The 17,655-nt window shown below is 43.7% G+C and overlaps 1 protein-coding gene across 13 annotated transcripts in view; it reads left to right on the plus strand.

Annotated features, from left to right (window-relative positions):
* The window catches only part of TSPAN18 (tetraspanin 18), a 169,991-nt gene that overhangs the window by 142,299 nt on the left and 10,037 nt on the right, over window positions 1-17,655 (plus strand). For 12 of the 13 annotated variants that reach the window (XM_072864996.1, XM_072864989.1, XM_072864994.1 and 9 more), the window contains 3 exons: window positions 5,724-5,815; window positions 6,587-6,781; window positions 12,585-12,659. In XM_072864996.1, the coding sequence (XP_072721097.1) occupies window positions 5,753-5,815; window positions 6,587-6,781; window positions 12,585-12,659 (333 nt within the window). In that variant the 5' untranslated portion in view covers window positions 5,724-5,752. The remainder of the gene's footprint in view (window positions 1-5,723; window positions 5,816-6,586; window positions 6,782-12,584; window positions 12,660-17,655) is intronic. The other variant, XM_072865001.1, reaches the window with a different exon arrangement.

Raw genomic sequence — 17,655 nt, forward strand, 5'->3', positions numbered from 1 at the left:
ACGGCTCTTTCTGCATGCCAGATGCTTTCTCTGTATCTCTGTCAAGGCTGGTTAGGTGTAGCTATGGTGTGCAGGAGGGGAGTAAGAAATATGCAGCTCGTCTGCCGTCATATCACCTGCGAGGCGTACTGCAGCAAGTCATCCCCCTTCGGTCTCCTAATTAAACTGCCCCTATCTCTCTTCTATCTAGAGGAGCAGACTGTGTGGAAATAATACTCTGAGAGGGTTTTCTGGAAGGCACCACCTGTTAGGTACGTTCTCTTAGCAGACCCCACCACTTTGGTTTACAGGAATTGGATACTGCTTGCAGACAGTGAACACAGAAATCCTCTTGGGAAAGGGGTACTCCATGAAGGAAGACAAGCATGCTGAGCCAAGTCTCCATACCTGCAAGCCAAAGGGTGGGCTGCCATGTTGCTGGGGAGAGGACGCAATGGAGTGATGCCAGGTTGTGGTGGTCCTTCATCACCGGTGCAGCTTAGAGCTTCAGGGACATTTCTAGTGACATCTCAGCTGGGGCAGCCTCTAGAAATTGATGCACTGACTTGGAAGAGAATCTGGTCCACATTTTCTAATTCCTTTAAAGGCTGTCTGGCAGTGGTTCTGGAGATCTTCAAACATGTCTTCTGCTTTTACTTGATTGCATTGTGCATGAATATGAAAGTAGGTGTGAGTTAGCACCATTTGCTCCTCAAGCCATTGGCTAATATTTTGTAGGAGGTACTGCAGAACTGGTTCTTAGGTTTTAAAGGAAGCAACACATCAGTTCAGTGGACAAGGTCTTTGTGCATATTGATGGCAAAGAGATATTTATGTGAAAAGAAGATATACATGGACAATGTGATAGAAGACAAGTGACTGAAAAAGTGGTTTGCGTGAGGGTTGGACAAGGTGACCTCTAGATGCCTCTTCCAATCTTTGTTATTCTGTGATTTCTATCAAGTATTCGAGACGGGGAGACTGTGATGAGCCATCGGCAAGTGTACAACGTCTGAATTTTATGTAGTGAAATATGAATAGTCTGCAGAGGTATGGTAGGGGTTGGAATGGTAGGCAAGGAAAATGGTTCACACACTTGTTTTCAGTAGAGGGTAGGAGTGGTCTGATATGGAAGATGCAAGGATTGAGACTGGTGAAGATAAGGTGCTCTGAGAGTTCTGATGGACTGGCACATCCGAGGGATGCTCTTATTCCTTTTGCCACAAGGTAATTTGGAGACACCTTGGACAGCTGTTATGAAAAATATTTTCACAAGGAGAGTGGTCAAACATTGGAAGAGGTGCCCAGGGAGACTGGGGAATCTCAGTCCTTGGAGATACTCAAAACATAACTAATGTGACCCTGAGCAACCTGCTCTAACTTTGAAGTTGGATCAAACTTTGTAATTGGCTCAGGTTGGAGGCAGTGGGGTGTTTGTACTCAATGACATCCAGAGGTCCTGTCCAACCTAAGTTTTTAGTGATTCCATCTCCAAGGCAAAGGTAAAGGAGCAGTGGAAGTGAAACAGTGGGTTTCCATCCAGTGTGAAAGGGATATGGGGGTAGAGGGAAATGTCAGTGGTGGCAAAGAGAAACTTGGAAGCAGTTTTTAGGGGTGTGGTTGAGCAGCTGCCTTTAGATATGTGAAGTTCAAGGTAGCTGCAAGGCTGCAAAGCAAATGTCAGAAGGAAGGAAATAAATGGTGGCTGGAGAACAAAAAAATGCATTGCCTTGAAAAACTAGGCTTTATTCTTAACTGATTACAGCAGCTGGGGTATGTTTCCTGGCTACACTGCTGGGGATTTTTAGCCTCCCCATGACTTTGCAAGATAAATTTCATATTAGGGGGGGAGAAATGTAGAATAATCTGCCTAAGAAAAAGCTGAACATTTATAGCTACATTTCAGACAAAAAAAAATGCATCTCATATGTCTCACAGGTCTGAGATGGGACAAGCCAGGGAAAGCCGCTGTCTTCTGCAGTTCTGACTGTTAAAGTTTGCTTAGCATTAAATGTCTCCTGCAGAGGAGAACTTAATCTGTCACAAATTTGGGGCCTGGAGGAAGGGAGAGAAAATATTTTTAAGAGGTAGATTAAGACATATGCGTTCAGTTTTTATCACACTTGCATCAGTGTGTAGTAGGAGTAACTTACAAAATTTGCCTTTTGTGTGTATGCCTTCAAAAGAAAAGTGGAAGGGAAAAGCAGCTCTGTAGGTCAGGATTGTCCTTTCATGTCAGTTATTTTCTCCATGCAGCCTGTCATCAGGGACTTCAGGTACCTTCAGCTAATTAGTAAGGCAGTAGTTGGCACAAATGGTTTCATAATTACGTTGTTTGTAAGTAACATTATTTGCATTTTGCTTGCATTGTTTGTAAAAAGCATTAGTTATATACTCTTCAAAGTCTAGAGCACTACTGCATATATGAACTAGATGATAATAGCTGGAGTGCTTGAGCTTTGACATGAAACAGTTTTAAGTGCTACGTAAGAGGTCAGATCACGCTTTTGGTTGATTTGCCCTGTTTTAGTCAGTGCAATCACAAGGTCCAAATGGTGATCATGCATGTGCTGTTTGGGAATCTGGGTACCCAGCAGAAACTGGAAAGGGTGTGTTATGCTGGCATGTGCAGGTCTCGAAGCTCTCAGTTCCAGCACTGAAACAGTTGCTCAGAGCTCCTGTTTCTCAGATCAGATCAGTGGGTTAGCATTTTCTGGAAGTTTGCATTGAGCTCTTACAATGTGGAAACTCTGACGTGCTCTGTTCTTGGCTTTGCCAGCCCAGACCTCGTACTGTTGCCACTGACTTCCATTTGCACATCCTGAGTTGAAGGACTTTGGGATTTGTAAACCCCAGTGGGTGTGTTCCTGGCTTGAAGCACAGCACAATTGGTAGCGTTGCACTTAGCTGTTGCTTTGCTGTGTGAAGCGTGGTGGGTTTAGAAATTAGAAATCTGAGCCCAGTACCACCACTGGGGACAATTTCTTTCCCAGGCAAACAAGGAAGTCCTCACTTGTCAAAGCTGAGTGTGCATGTGTTCATGCTACTGTGACTGCGTGGCCCTGCCACTGAAGTTTTCAGGACCTGATTGCTCAATGGATTTAGAGTCTCCCTTCCCTGCTCACACCTAGAAAACATTTTAACATACTGAGTGGATGCATGGGCAGGAGCAATGCAAGGAATTGTAGCTTAGGTTTGTCTTTCAAAAGAAAAGGAGGCCTGTACTCAACCCATGTAAATCAGAGCGGTTCCAAGGAAGCCTCCTCATCTTGCAGAGGAAGCAGACCCAGACATGGAAAGTAAAGTAAGGTGGGAATGTGATTTATCAACTCTACAAAGCAGCAAGACAGCATTAGACTCAGGAGCTGCTGCTTCTTGGACCACAGGCAATGTTTTTCACGTGGGTGCCTCTGCAGTGAGGTGAATGTGAACGATGTGAAGTGGCACAATACGGCTAAAGTGGTTTGCTTTTTATTCCTTTTTTGCCTAAGGCTACTATGATATGGATCATGTGGGTGGGTGCTCAAGGCAGCAGGACTTAGAAGTTTCTCAGATAACTTTCAGACTTTGGCTAATATAGTGAGATTTAGCCATCCTTTGTTTCACTGGAGCATAACTTTTTTGTGTGGTGATGGGAACATCTGGGTGCCACTAATTGTGGGCCTCTTGAAGTTCCAGTATCCTATCGATTTGTCTGTATTTTCATATCCCTCTCTACTGTGGTGTCCAAGCTCATGGGTTAGTGGAGCTGAAGGTTCACCTTTCCTGTGAAACTGAAGAATTCCCTCCCCAGCTCCTTACCCTTCTGGACTTTAAGATCTCCTTTCTCTGCGAGATTTGCAGACATGGCTTCAAACACCATCAGGAAGCTGTGGGCATCTCCTCCAGGCCCACATCAGAGCTCTGTGCCCCACTCTTATCTTCTGCAGTCATGCTCTTGGCTTTGAGTCTCTGGGCAGAACAGTTGTGTATCAGAGCTATAAGAACATAAACTTCATAAAGAAAATATTGCCCTCATTCTCAGGTTCAGATGCAGGTTTGTGTTTCTCTAGAAGCGAGGTGGACTGTAGGACTGGCTTTGTGGATCTTCTCGGGATTGCTCTAGCAAAGGGGATTCCCTGGGCAGTACCCACCCAGCAGAGGCACGCTGCTGTCCTGCCCCAGGCACAGGAAGATGCAGAGGGAAAGCAGCTGCATGTCCACATGAGCTTCTGCATTGCACCGTTTGTGCATCTGCCTGTTTTTCCACTAGGAAGGAACTGATTTGATTTTTAAACGAAGTCAAAGAAGTGCAGCAAACACACACGGTATGATAAAAATCTGGCTCTTACCTCAGGCAGCCCCTTGCTGGGAGCTCTGCCTGCCAGTGGGTTTTCTCAGCGCTTTGGCTAAAGCACAGCAATTCCCATGGTCACAGAGGGAAGCACCCCGCAAGGCTCTACAGCACTCCCAAGTTTTGTGGATTAACAAAAACAATGAAGAAGTGAAAGAAAGAGTTTTCTGTCCGGCCTGGTGAAAACCTTGGGTAATTTCTGTTTTTTCTTGTAAGTGAATTGAATGTACTTTGCTAACATAGCATATCATTGGATGCAGGTCTATTTAGGGAATGGCATTCGCAGTGGAGAAAGGGAAAGGGATGGGTTAAGAAGCATGTGGACTTTGCGAAGGCTTCTCTAGGGAGCTAAGCAAACCTGTGCCTCTGTATTTGCATATGTATGCAGCCATCTGTGCATGGTGCCGAGACTGAATTATCTTCTTTTTCAGTGAAAGTTTTACTATTTTATGTATTTATTTGTCTGTACCTCTAGGGTACTTGGTGATACAATTGCATATTGGGAGACACAGTGGCTTCATTAAACAGCAAGCAGACACTTTCTTCCAGTGTAGCCTCACCTGGTCAGGATTTATAGCTGCTCTTCCAATAGAAGTACTGTCCTAAGCAGTTTGTTATCCAATTCAGACATGAAGTTTCAGAAGTGGTTAAGATTCCTTAGCATTTTTCCCTGGTCTTAAAAGCTTGCCAACGTTGATCCATGGGCTCTGCCTCCAAAAGTCCTGTGCAGGGTGGGGTGTAGAGCACCAGGACTTCACTGGCACAGTAACACTTCACACTGCATGGCAAGCAAGTGTTGTGCCCCAGGCTGAGTAACTGTGTGAGGACAGCCTCGTCAGGCCCTCCCATGTCCACGCACTGCAGTCATTCCCAGCCCAGCTCCTCCAAGTGTCTACAAGTTTCCCTGAAAATGTTGTTCATGTTTGTGTGGCATTCATTCTCTAGACGAAGCTTATATGGAGCTAACTGTCCCAAATGCTTGCTTGTGAGCCTTTCAAATGGGCACAGCTTCTTCTGGCTCCTGTGTCGATATGACCTTTTTGGTGTGAAGTAGGCAGGTACATTCAGTGCTTCTTAGACTTGGCAGGCTTTAGGACTGGGAATAAAATACCTTCATGTGCAGAGGGATATATTTTCCCCAGCATATCACTCTGCAAGCAAAGAGAGAGCTTTCCTCTCCTGCAACCTTCCTCTTCACATCTGCGTTCGCCTTTAGACCTGGAAGAATGCAAAGGGATTTAGCAGCAATCATTATCTCTAACTAGCCTGTGCTATGTTGCCTTGTTCAGGTAAGAAATGAGCTCTTCTGTATAATGAACTCCACAGGATCTTGGGGTAAATACAAATGGAGATAGGATTGTGTCACTCCAATAAAAAATGAGTGTGCTAAGGAAGTGCTGGTGTTTTGCAGGAAGAATTGGATCAAGGAGCCTGAAGACCATGGAGGGAGACTGTCTCAGCTGCATGAAGTACCTGATGTTTCTTTTCAATTTCTTTATATTTGTAAGTGTTTAGAATCCACTTTCTCTCATGAATCCTTCTGTTTCCAGCAGCCTGCTGCTCCCCAGCAGGATAGGCTGTAATTTGGTAAAGTTGCCACGGTACAGAATATCCCCTCGGCTTTGCACTAGCAATCACTGAGGGTTTTGCAGCATCCAAAGATACTCAAACGTTCAGCAAGCTAGCACAGTGGTCACTGTTGTCTGAGTTATTCCTGTCCTTGGCAAGGGAGACCAGAGGGAAAGCTGTAGTGGTATACGTGGTCTATCCTTGAATGGCAGAAGCAATTGTTTTCTAGTCCTGGGTGCCCTGCTGAGGTTTTCACTAGAAAACACAGTCATTTTTCTACCACATTTAGAGTCATTCTCAGTGACCCTGTTGCTCTTGCCTTTGGCAGGAAGGGTGGGAGCACCCAGCCACCCTGGCCTCTGTGGTGGCGATGGTTCACGTGTGCCCCTTCACTGGGCTGTCCCCTACAGGTATGGCAGCAGCTCAAGACTCAGTCTTTCAGCATTAGGGAGGGAGTAAACAGTTGGTAGAGTGACGTGTCAAGGAATAAAGGTGCTTTTGCTGCAAAAGGTTCATTTAGTGAGCAAGAGGTACTAAGAGTAGCATGTCAGCAGTCACCTGCTCAGTGGAGAATATATGCCATGGAGAAACAAATTCTCCAAGTGAACACCTTTGATCAAAAGATAGCGATGAATCCAGTTTTTCTGCAAGAGTTGTTTTATGTTGACTTATCTCTCTTCCTCTCCTCTCCTTGTGCCCTGACAGCTGGGAGGAGCATGCCTGCTGGGAGTTGGGATCTGGGTCATTGTGGATCCCACAGGTTTTCGAGAGATAGTGGCTGCCAACCCTCTGCTCTTCACGGGAGCGTACATCATGCTGGCTATGGGAGCGATGCTCTTTCTGCTGGGTTTCCTTGGTTGCTGTGGTGCCATCCGTGAGAACAAATGCCTCCTGCTTTTTGTAAGTGTCCTTGCATTTTCTGTTGGCCTTTTGGTGCTTCCCAAGAATGGGGGTGACTGGATAGACGATGCTGTGGTAAGTGCATGAATGGGTGTCTGTTATTGTAGCCATTATTCCCATAGATAATAAATAGGCTTAGGGTACTTTTACACACAGCTAGAAATACAGAGAATTTGCTTTTGCCCTATATCAGATTTGAGCCCAGTGGTATGGAGTCTGGGAGTGTATTTTGACCTTGTTAAGCTTTGTTTCAAAATGGTCTTATTTGGTTTTTTGGGTTTGTTTTTTTTTACTTTTATAAAGTGACCAAAAATGGTCCTCTCTTGGCCACCCGAAACCCACTGCTCCACTTGTGGATTCATTCCTCAGTGGTTCACAACAAAGCAGAGGGAACACGTAGAGCAAAGCATCTGTGTAACGGAGCCACCCATGTCAGCAGAAATGCCCAGCCCAGAACTGCATGGTGGCCTATCATTGCAGCTCTCAATAGCTGGTCACTCCCTCATGCAGCCTACTCTGCTCCTAAAATGAACCCGATTTGTTATCTTTGGGCAAATTTTCCCCTGAATGATAGGGTTAAATTTCAGCCTGCATGGTCATCAAGTACTATTTACAAAGAGCTAGCGTCTGAAATAAGTCACTTTTGACCTTCTCCATAAGTTCTGATACTGCAGGGTTTCCAGCCATGATCTCTTACTGGAAGGCATTACCAGTTATGTTTTGAAAGACAAAGATCATTAGTTTTATTTTTCTTTTTTGTCAAACGTGACCTTTTGTTTCTCCCTCTGGGTCTGTTGGGGCTTTGGGGTTTTGTTTTTGTTTTTGTTTTTTTTTTAATCGTGATCTTATGGTGTTTTGTTATGATTGTAGCTTGCACAGCTGCTTCATGGTGCAAAAGAGGCTTGTCTCTAACTTTAAACAGAACAGCAAAGTCCTCTTTCTTGAATGTAAAACCATTTTTCCCTAGAGATGAGCATGGCTTCACTGAGATAAATTCTCTCTAGCACTTGGCTCACCCACCCCGTGAATTCATAACTTGCAAATGAAAGCCCTGTTCTGGAAGCCATTGTGGGTTTGATTCTTAGTCACTCATTTCAGAAGTAAATCGGAAAACCAAATGTATCACCTGTGAAGTCATGGAGATCTTCCCAGAGGAACCTAATAAAATGCAAAGGATCAGGCTGAATGAGCCCGAGGTTACTTCAGAGCCTGTCTCTGTCAGATTAAGAAACTAAAAGTTATGTTTGATGAGAAGTATTGATTGTAAGTGAATGGGAGAGTAATATTTTCAGTTTGGACCATGTCTGCTGCATACAGATTGGGGACCTGGCTGGAGGAAGGGAGCTCTGGGCCATGCTTTTTCCTGATTTAACATCACAGAGTTACATCATGGTTTGAATGTTCCTCCTGGTGTTTTAGTTATACTCCAGTGCACTCAATTTTGTGGTTATTACTTTTCTGACTCTTAGAGATAGTTCTGAGCCTTGCTGCTTTATTTATTTACTTTTCTTATTATTTTATTTTATACTTGAAATGTGAGAAATATATGGGCTGCAAGTAATGCCCTAGACTAGGAGAAACTCCAACAGTAATTACTGGATGAAGAATTAGTGTTCCACTTTGATCAGGTCTTCCAGGGTTTCTGGTATCAAAGTCAGCTTTGTTAAACAACCTGCCATCTCATGTCCAACAGCAGTGAAGCACTTGGACAAGGGTCTGTGCTGATACCAAGTGAGAAGAGATATGTTGCTAATTTCTGCTTTTTTGGGGGCCACACCAGCTGATGTTAAAATACATTAAACATCTGTGAAACCAGAAGTCTGATAGGAGTAAGTTTTAGGCATTGAAAAGGCAAACCACTCATAAGCATATGCCAGAAAGACTGGGAACACCTTGCAAAATGGAGAGTGTTAGGCTTCAGCGGGGTGGTACTTGGGGAGAAGTTGCTAGATCAAATCAAGTTCACTTACAAAGTTGTTAAAGAATTGATGAGCCAGAGAGCTGCTTGAGTGAGATTTCACAGTGATGTATAATGTATATCTGAAGCTTTCAGTCCAAATGTAAACAGAAGATAGAAGGGACAAGACAGATGCACACAGGCACGTTCTCTAGGTTCTGGCTTCTGTGTTTGCAAGGACTTTTATTTTTCATTAAGCTGCTTGTCTTTTGGTAAGAAAACATAACTGTGGAACCTAACATACTGCGTTAAGCACAAGGCTGTGAAGTGTTTCTAGATTTCCCAGCATTTGGACTTGGCTCACAAAAAGCAGCAAACATTGGCCTGCAAATCAGGCATTGAATAACTTTTGGATTGTCCTGAAGACCCTCTGACTGCAAAAGAACACCATGAAAATCAGAATCCGAAGTGCTGTTGAGCATACAATTTTGAACCACGGGACTGAATTCAGCTTTGCAACAAGAACAGTCCACGTTAGCTTCATTTAGCTTAGAGTGCAGATGTCCTATTTTGCACTCTTGTAAAATGGATGCAGTAGCCCCTGAAACTTTTCAGCATGAAAATGTGGGTCCTTTGGGTTAAAGGCAGTTGCTGCTCTTTTTGGAACAGCATTGCTGAAACTGGAACAGTAGATGAGTTGTGAAAAAGAAACATGAAACATTGATTTGTGGAAACTTCTGATAAACCTGTAACCATCACCAGGAGCTGAGGCAGGATTTTTGACCAACATGCAAGACCCCACTCCTCAGGATGTTCACCTTGGATGTGGGGGGGTATCCATGTTCAAGTGTTGGGTCTCAAGCATGAATTTGAATGTGAGGCTGCTGTGTCCCATGCATTAACCAGTTGACTGTTTAGTGCTCTCATATATCAGTAATCAATTTAATTTTGGGAGGCAAAACATAATAAGCAGGTTTTGACTCTCCTTAAAATGCAGAATGAGAGCAAGTTCTGAAACACTGATGATCCATCTTTTTCTCATCAGCCCTAATGGCTGCTCGTGTTTTTTCTACAGTGACTGTTACAGATCTGTAATGCAGACTGCACAATGTAAGTGTAAATCAGTTTGGGAATGATAATGAAGCTTATCAGAGATAATCTGGGAATGGCTGCTTCCACTTCTGCACAGACCTGTGCTGGAGCTTGGGTGAACATGTGTCTCCCAGTAATCAGTAAATGAAATGCAATTAGCAGGGTGATGGGATTAATCACTTGATCACCACCTTAGACCTCTTAGTGACTATGCTGAGATCCCTTGATGGATGATGATGTGAATTTGCAAAGCATCGTTCATTCTCATCACTTGTTCTTTGCCCTCCTGTGGTGAAATTAAAAACAAAACAGTCTCTGAGCAGGAAAAAAAGAAGCCACACAGAAAACTCCAGCAGTAAGAATAAATTATAGAGTTAACTAGTTCAGCAAAATCAAGCAACAGCCTTCTGTTAGCAACCGAAGTCCTTGCTCATCTGACTCTTCTTGTTTTGTCATTTGAGCCCAGGCTCCTTTTCTTTTGTTTCCACTGCAGAAGCAGGAAGACAAATGGGACAGGGTGGTGTGTGCACTTTTCCAGTGTGGAAAAATCGCTTACAGCTCTGATCATTGACAACAAAACAACATTTTGCCCATTCCAAGCAGGTAGTTTGAATTCTCTCTCCATTACCAAAATGCACGGTGCACAGCATTTCAGACACTGTTTATAAATCATTGCTTGGGGATCACAATAGTACTTCTGGCCCCATCTGCCTGCCTTGTGTTTCAGAAAGACCTTCAACAACCTTCTCACACAAAAAAAACCATCCAGACTTCTCCCGTGTGTATTTCTACTTGTTGCTTCAACCACTTTTGTTGGTAACATGTACCACATGTTTATTACCCTCTATGTGATGCGGTCTTACTGGGTTCTCCGTTCACTCCTGTTTTTCTCACATGGTGCCAAAATCCGAGTTCATTTCTGATCGTTTACTCAGTTTTGTAAAATCATCTTTGTGCCTGTGGGCTAATTCTTGGGATTCTTGAATTTTAGAAGGGCTGACTCTCAAACAGTGATTTCTCTTTATAGCTATAAGAACAGAAAAAATGTCCATCTAGTTCAGACTTATGGTTCCTCAAGCTCACTATTTTGTCTCCAAGAATGGAAATGTGATTTTGGGCAAGGGTGTGAGCCTAGCCACTTTCTGCTCTGTTCCCATAGGAGTTCCCCAGCACCAACATTTGTTGTTTTAAGGCTGTTAGAGGACACATACCTGCCTGTTCCTGTTACTATTTGTTATGGACTGAAGCGACATCAAACTAGCATGAGGCATCAATGTAACTGAGAATCGGTCCCAAAGACAGGCTGAGTCCTGAGCTCTTTGATGTCAGTGAGTGCTTTCCTGCCCTGGGAGGTTTGTTCCCTTCAACACTCTTCTTCTCTACTTGAGTTTTACCTCTATCTAGTTTTCTGTGCTGCCTCTGGGCAGAAGGGTCTGAAGTGGGAGCCCACAGGAGTCCCAGTGCTCATCCCGGGCAGGAAACGCTCCACAGTACCTGAGCGCTCTGGGTAGGCAAGGTCCCGAGGACAGCACCCTCGCAGGAAGACGTCTGCCTGTCTGGGGATGAGACCTCTTAAGTGCATCTGATTTATTCTGTGGAGTGGATGGTGAAGGCACGGTGAATCGCTCAGGCTTGGTAACATCACAGAAACAAGATGCCTTTAATAAGACTGAAGACCAGACTTTTAGACTGAAGCAGCAGAAGGTTGCAAGGCCAACAGGATGAAAATACAGTTCCAGCTTAAATTGAACAACCATGTGCCTCTCTATTTGATTTCATTTCTCTTGCCTAGAATTATGATGACATAAGTGTTATGGTTTTACTTCAAACTGAATGCCTGTTTCTCTTTTGCTACCACTCAATCTGCTGGGTATTGCTTTCTGTCAGGTCTGCAGTGTGCCCTTAATTTAAGGATATCACTATGCACACTTTGAATACTATACAAGACATGGATGATACTTGCATGATCAAATTAAAATTATGATGGTGTGTTATCAGCTTTCTGTAGATGTTCTGCATGGTTAATACTTAACTCAGTGCAACCCCATTGTGTGGAGGGGGATATTAACCAAGGCTGATTTTGTCCTGAAATGCAGAATACTCTGAAAAGAGTCCATTTTTGGTCATAGGTGTAAATATTTGAGTATATGTCCCACTATCTCCTTCCATACAAAGTGAGTCATGATCATATTACAGTAAAATTGTTTATGTTCTTTATGTTGTGATGAGGGGTGTGTGTGCATATGTAGGTGTATGCATGTGATGCATACACCTCTTCTTCTCTACTTGAGTTTTACCTCTAGCTATGTACCAGTTTTCTGTGCTGCCTCGGGCAGAAGGATCTGAAGTGGGAGCCCACAGGAGTCCCAGCGCTCATCCCAGGCAGGAAACGCTCCACAGTACCTGAGCACTATGCATGTGATGCATACACCTGTGTCAGGACAGCTTAACCCTGTACGAGCATCTACATAATCATATAACTTTTTCCATCAAAGTAGGCTTTACTGTTTTAACCTGGTGCAGATTTATGAGGGGATGCTACAGGTCCTGTAGCCTTACTCCCTTTCACCCATTAGAACCAGGCAAAAGCGTTGCAAGCTCCCGTGTCCTGTGACGTGGTCAGAGAGGGGCTGTGTCTGCTGCAGGTTACTGTCTCATAGGTTTTTCTAATTGTCAGGGGAAAAAAAAGTTTCCTCAGTTATTTTTTCCATCTCTTTGGTGACTAGCAGAACCCTGTGTTCCTACTAGCTATTGCATGCACCTAATGGTATGTCTGTGGTTTTATTTTTTTTTTTTTAATCTTCTCTCTTCCAGTTCTTCATGTTTATTTTGTTGATCTTCCTGGCGGAGCTTTCAGCTGCAATCCTGGCTTTTATCTTCAGAGAAAATGTAAGTATCCGATGGTGGGCAAACTCTGAACCCCAGTGGGATTGTACCCAGCTGGAGCATGGTGTTAGATGGTGGCTGATTCTTTTGTAGAGCGACTGTTTGTTTCAAATACCAACAAACCTGCTTCATTACTACCCTCAGTCTGCAGAAGTGCCAGCAAGCCAGTGAATGCTAACTAACCTGGCGCGTGCAGGGCGGATGGTTTATGTACACAGGAGATATACACTGGGGCACTACTTAAATCCTGAAGTTTTTAGAGTTTTCCTGATTCTTTTGCAGCCAAACCAGCTGCACATTCCATCAGAGAGAAGTTTTATAATAAAGTCACACTAAGGTTAAAAGCAACTCTTCTTTTTTCGATATAGCATGTGTTTAATATTAATACTGAAACCTCCTGTTTTCCCAACAGAGCCAATGCTTGCTCTGCAGTGCAAAAACTCTCTTGTACATCTTTTAATCATATTCCTTCTTGAATGTTCATGTTCTGGTGCTCACCAGATTCTTCTCGATGCTGCTTGTAAGGTATCCCTCCTGACCTGCTCTGAGCAAGTCTCTCCATGTCCCATTTTGAGTCCCATCTATGGATCCCTTGCATATTGCCCTGCTTACAAGTTTCTGGTCCTTCTCTCCACAGCTTTATATGATGTAGCCTTTCTCTACTCTGCTGCTATGCATATTATTATATGGCCATCGTCCCTCCCCTATGCTAATAGTAAGCTTTTACTACACTAGTAGAAAGCACAGTCTCATTTGTTTCTCTAACCAACAAAGGTTTGTGCATTTTTTCATGTTCCCACGTGTGCAAAGAAGAGCGTGACTGAACTAGGTCCATCCTTCTCAAGCCAGCCCATCTTTGAAATATGACTCTGAGTGATGGCTGTGAAAAAATATTGGCCAGTAGAGGTGGTCACTAGTGACTGTTAGTATTTATTTTGTTTATTTGGCCTCTGCCAGTAGTAAGAGAACATACAGCACGTTCCCTGTACTGAACGTGACAGAAGTGTGGCATGAGCATAGAAGGGCCATGTATAATGATGATTTTCTTGAGCCGGAACATACTTTTAATTTTATTCATATAAAAAGATTTTGATAAGCAAAGAATCAAGACTTAGGAAGCTCACTGCAAGACAGTGTGGTGTTTGTGCAGTAAGATGGTCTTGGGGGGAGGTAGTGAGAGGATTTTTTTTTTTCCCTTTATAAGCTGGTGGACTTTTGTCTTTGCCTCAGATCTGAAGGTAGTGGGGAAGGGCATCCAGTGGCATCACTGGATGGCAAAGTACTTTGTACACAGAGTGGATGCCACATTGCAGCTTAGGCTTTGAGACCATGCCCTCATAGGAGCAGCTACTGCTCCATAAATAGGTTGCAGCATGGGGGGTCTGGTGTGTTCTGGTCATTACAGCTCTGCTATTAGGAGTTTTTAGAGAATTCCTTTGGTTCAGCACAAGCAGCAGACTGCACACATAGAAACTGCCCTGCAGACCCAGGTACAGGCTTCATGACAGAGAGAGAACACGGTCCCTGGTGAGCAGGGGCTGGGCGAGCAGCCAGCAGCTGACTGCTCCCACCTCCCACCTTCCCTGTGGGAAACTGGTAAAAGGTACGAGCAACTAGCCAGGCTCGCTGTGAGTCCTGTGTGTGGGGTGACTGCAGGGCTGGCTGTGTCTTCTTCCTTCAGTCACGAGGAGCCTGCTTACATCTTGCTTCTGGGCAAAGCATCGGTGCCTTCCACTCCCATGGAAGCTGTAGGACACGTGAGGATATATTACCTTGCAAAATAAGGTCACAGTGGTTATTCTAGACTTCTGCGGCATCTGGCGGTGTTTTGTGAGTTAAAACCTGAAGGGGAACAAAATTCTGTCTTTCTAGAGCTTGTCTCCTTGTTTGTATCACCAGCTTCCCACTCTGTCAGAATGACTGACAGGAAGGGCTTAAATGGGAAGGAATGAAGAACGTCAGATCTCAACATAGCTGGAGATGGCTCTATGCAGAAGTTAAACTCAGTCTGCAAATTCTTGTGGTTTGTTCTCTCCTCAGGTTTCTTCTGAAAAAAACCCTCTTGTTTTGTTGTTGCTATATATTTTGGTGGTAGCTCGTCTGGCTTAGTAACTACTTGTGGCTAATTTTGCTGTCATCTTTGGGTTGGGGTGAGGCTAGATGGCTGGACAGGTTGTCCGTGGGGACAGAGGTTGTCTTTCAGTGACCCTGGGTCAGGAAGAATTCTTCACAGTAGCAATTTAAGGTCAGGTTCAGATGTGCTTTTCTCTTCCCTGTGAAACAAATTATTTTCAAGGCGTGTGGTGGCATTTAGGCAATGTAACTTTCTTGGAAGCTTACCAAGTGGGTTCCTGTGATGGTCATTGCACCAGTCCATATGGCTGTGGCCTCACTGGGTGCATAAAATGAGACAAAAGAGAAAGATACGCTCTACCTGTTTGCTTTCCAGATAATGTTCAGTGCAGCTTTCTCTTGTATAGTGTTTTACATCCAAACTAGCTCCCAAACACTCAACAGAGTTAAATTATTAATAGCTGAGGGAGTGAGAGAAATTAAGAGACAAGAATAAGGGAGAAAAGAGATGTTTTCTGCTGAGATTTGACATGAGAGGAAGAGTCGGTGAAACAGAGTGTGGTGGTGGGGTTAGTGAAAGTGGTATTGGCGATGGTGAGCTACTGTGATCTGCAAGTCCAGTTGCACTCCCAAAGAACTGTTTAAAAGCAGCCTCTGAAGAGGAAGGCTGTTGTTAATCAGCTATGGGAGTACCAGAGTTTCTCTTCCTTTGTAAAGGACATTTTGGAGGGTGGAGAACCCTTTTTCATCTAGAAGACCCCCCGCTAAAATGACGTCTTCCATGAACAATAGAGAGAGGATGTGAAAGAGCGATTTGACTTATGTACAGGAATTGCTCTTTATATGCCATTCAGAGGTCTGGATGGGAAAAACACTGGAGGAATATTTGACTCTTTTTCTTAGTGAATTGTCTTAACAAGCAAGAAAGCAGGATGGTAGAAACAGATGAGTCCAGTGGCAGGGCTCTGGACGGAGTCAGGATGTTTGGATTTGTAGGCCCAGTTCTGACACCTAATAGAAAAGTCGCTTTGGTTCCTGATACCTCTTGTTTCCTCAGACATAAGGCACAAACTAAAGAACACGAAGCATCCATCCCTCAGTTGAGCAGCTGGAGGTCTCTTGGATGGAAGGCACTGTGGAAGTGAGAAGTGCAGCACTGGTGACTGTACCTACAGTACAAGCTGTGTCACAAGTACTGTGTCAGAAACGTTAGGATGCTCCAGGCAGATACAGATAGACAGGAGCGTGTCCTGTTTTCCAAGCAGACACCATGAAGCCAGCTTCTTGCACAGCATTCAGTATTCTTGAACACAGAGCTGCATGAGAAGGCTGTGACCTTCCTGGCCAGTGCCGGCACACCTGTGTTGTGCAGAAATGCCCTCTTTTTCGTAAGTCCCCTTCATCCGGCTGCAGTAATCCCAGCCAAGCTATTTTTTGAACCAGTGTGACAAAACAGTCCCACTTCATTCACTGGCATGTAAATGTACACATGCATGTGCTGCTTCTGTATTGGCAACGTTCCCCCCAGAACAGCTAGAAAAAACCACAGCTGAACGGCTCTTTATTGTTCATGACTGTGGCTGATATAACTGTGTTGTCAGAAGTGTGTGCAAAGATCTGGTTGTATTAGTAGGTCCTTTGCTCCCTTCTGAATAGTTCTTGCCATAGTACTCCAATGTGCGCAGACCTCATCAGTGCCATTACTAGCTTCTGCAAGAGGGGGACCGTGGGCATGTGAGTAGGACTGTCTTGCTGACTTTTATCCTCCTTTGTCAGCAATTTTTTAAAAGAAGAAAGATGCTTCTGCTGATCTTTTTTTTTTTCTTTTTTTTTAAGGTTTTGGTGTGGTTTGTTTGGTTTCTTTCCATTTTTCTGAACTTCAGGTGCTCAGGACAAGCAGTTTAAGAGCAACAAAATGGAATCAGTTATTTTCCTGGCAAACTTACCCTTCCAGCACTAGGCTTTGTTTTAGGCCAAGTCTCGTAAAAATCACACACAAACTCTGAACAATTTCCTCTGGGGTTGCTGCTGTCAAAATAAAGGTTTCACGTTATATTTAAATGACTCTTTTGTTTTAGACCCCGCCAAAGGCAGTCGGCTGGGATTATTACCAACGGTAATATCAGTTTCAAAGTCCGTGCTTCAGAAACAGACAAGCATCAAAAAAAATGTGCTGCTGTCTCTGCAGGGTAGGATGCTGCATGGATAAAGTACACAGAGAAAGGGAAGGAAAAGAGAACACTGAGGACATGTTTCAGCATCTTCTAACCTGACCTTCCCTCAGTGCACCAAATTCCCAAAGGAAAATGCCAGTCCTCTCTCATCCTCCGGTATTTTAATATTCAAAAGCAAAAAATGAGTTAATCTCTGTCTCATAAAAGTGATTTAGGAACTTAGCAACATATCTCATTAAAAGGTAGTGAGGTTGAGCTACCTACATCATTCAAGTCTTTGTGACAAAGTTTTACCCAGTATTGATTTAGTCATTAAATTTGGCCTTAGTTTGTATTTGTAAAACAGAAGTCAATATTAAGTCGTATTTGGGGTCTTTTAAAGAGTCACCATAGCCTTCTCTTTTTTGCCTTAAATTTTGTGATAGAATTACAAAGGAAACAAACAATTTTGTGCTTGTGCTTTTGTGCCCACACATACATCTCATACATATGTATTTGTATGTGCAATATTTCACATTGCATATCAAGAACTTGAAACCCACTCGTAGCAGTATATGTTACTGCATCTGCAGTGCTGTATGAACAACAGAAAAAAAAAAAAAGGGGGTCTTTTTCAGGAAGCTTAATTTCTGATCCTGCAAATATGCAACACTAGAGCAGTGTTGAAAAAAAAAATCCAGCCAAGTCCAAGCCCCTTCCCTGAGGCTTTGCAGTGGCAGAGAGATTTTGCCTGTGTGGGTCACAAATCACAA

Source organism: Ciconia boyciana, chromosome 6, assembly GCF_034638445.1.
Source record: "Ciconia boyciana chromosome 6, ASM3463844v1, whole genome shotgun sequence".
NCBI classification, from domain to species: domain Eukaryota; kingdom Metazoa; phylum Chordata; class Aves; order Ciconiiformes; family Ciconiidae; genus Ciconia; species Ciconia boyciana.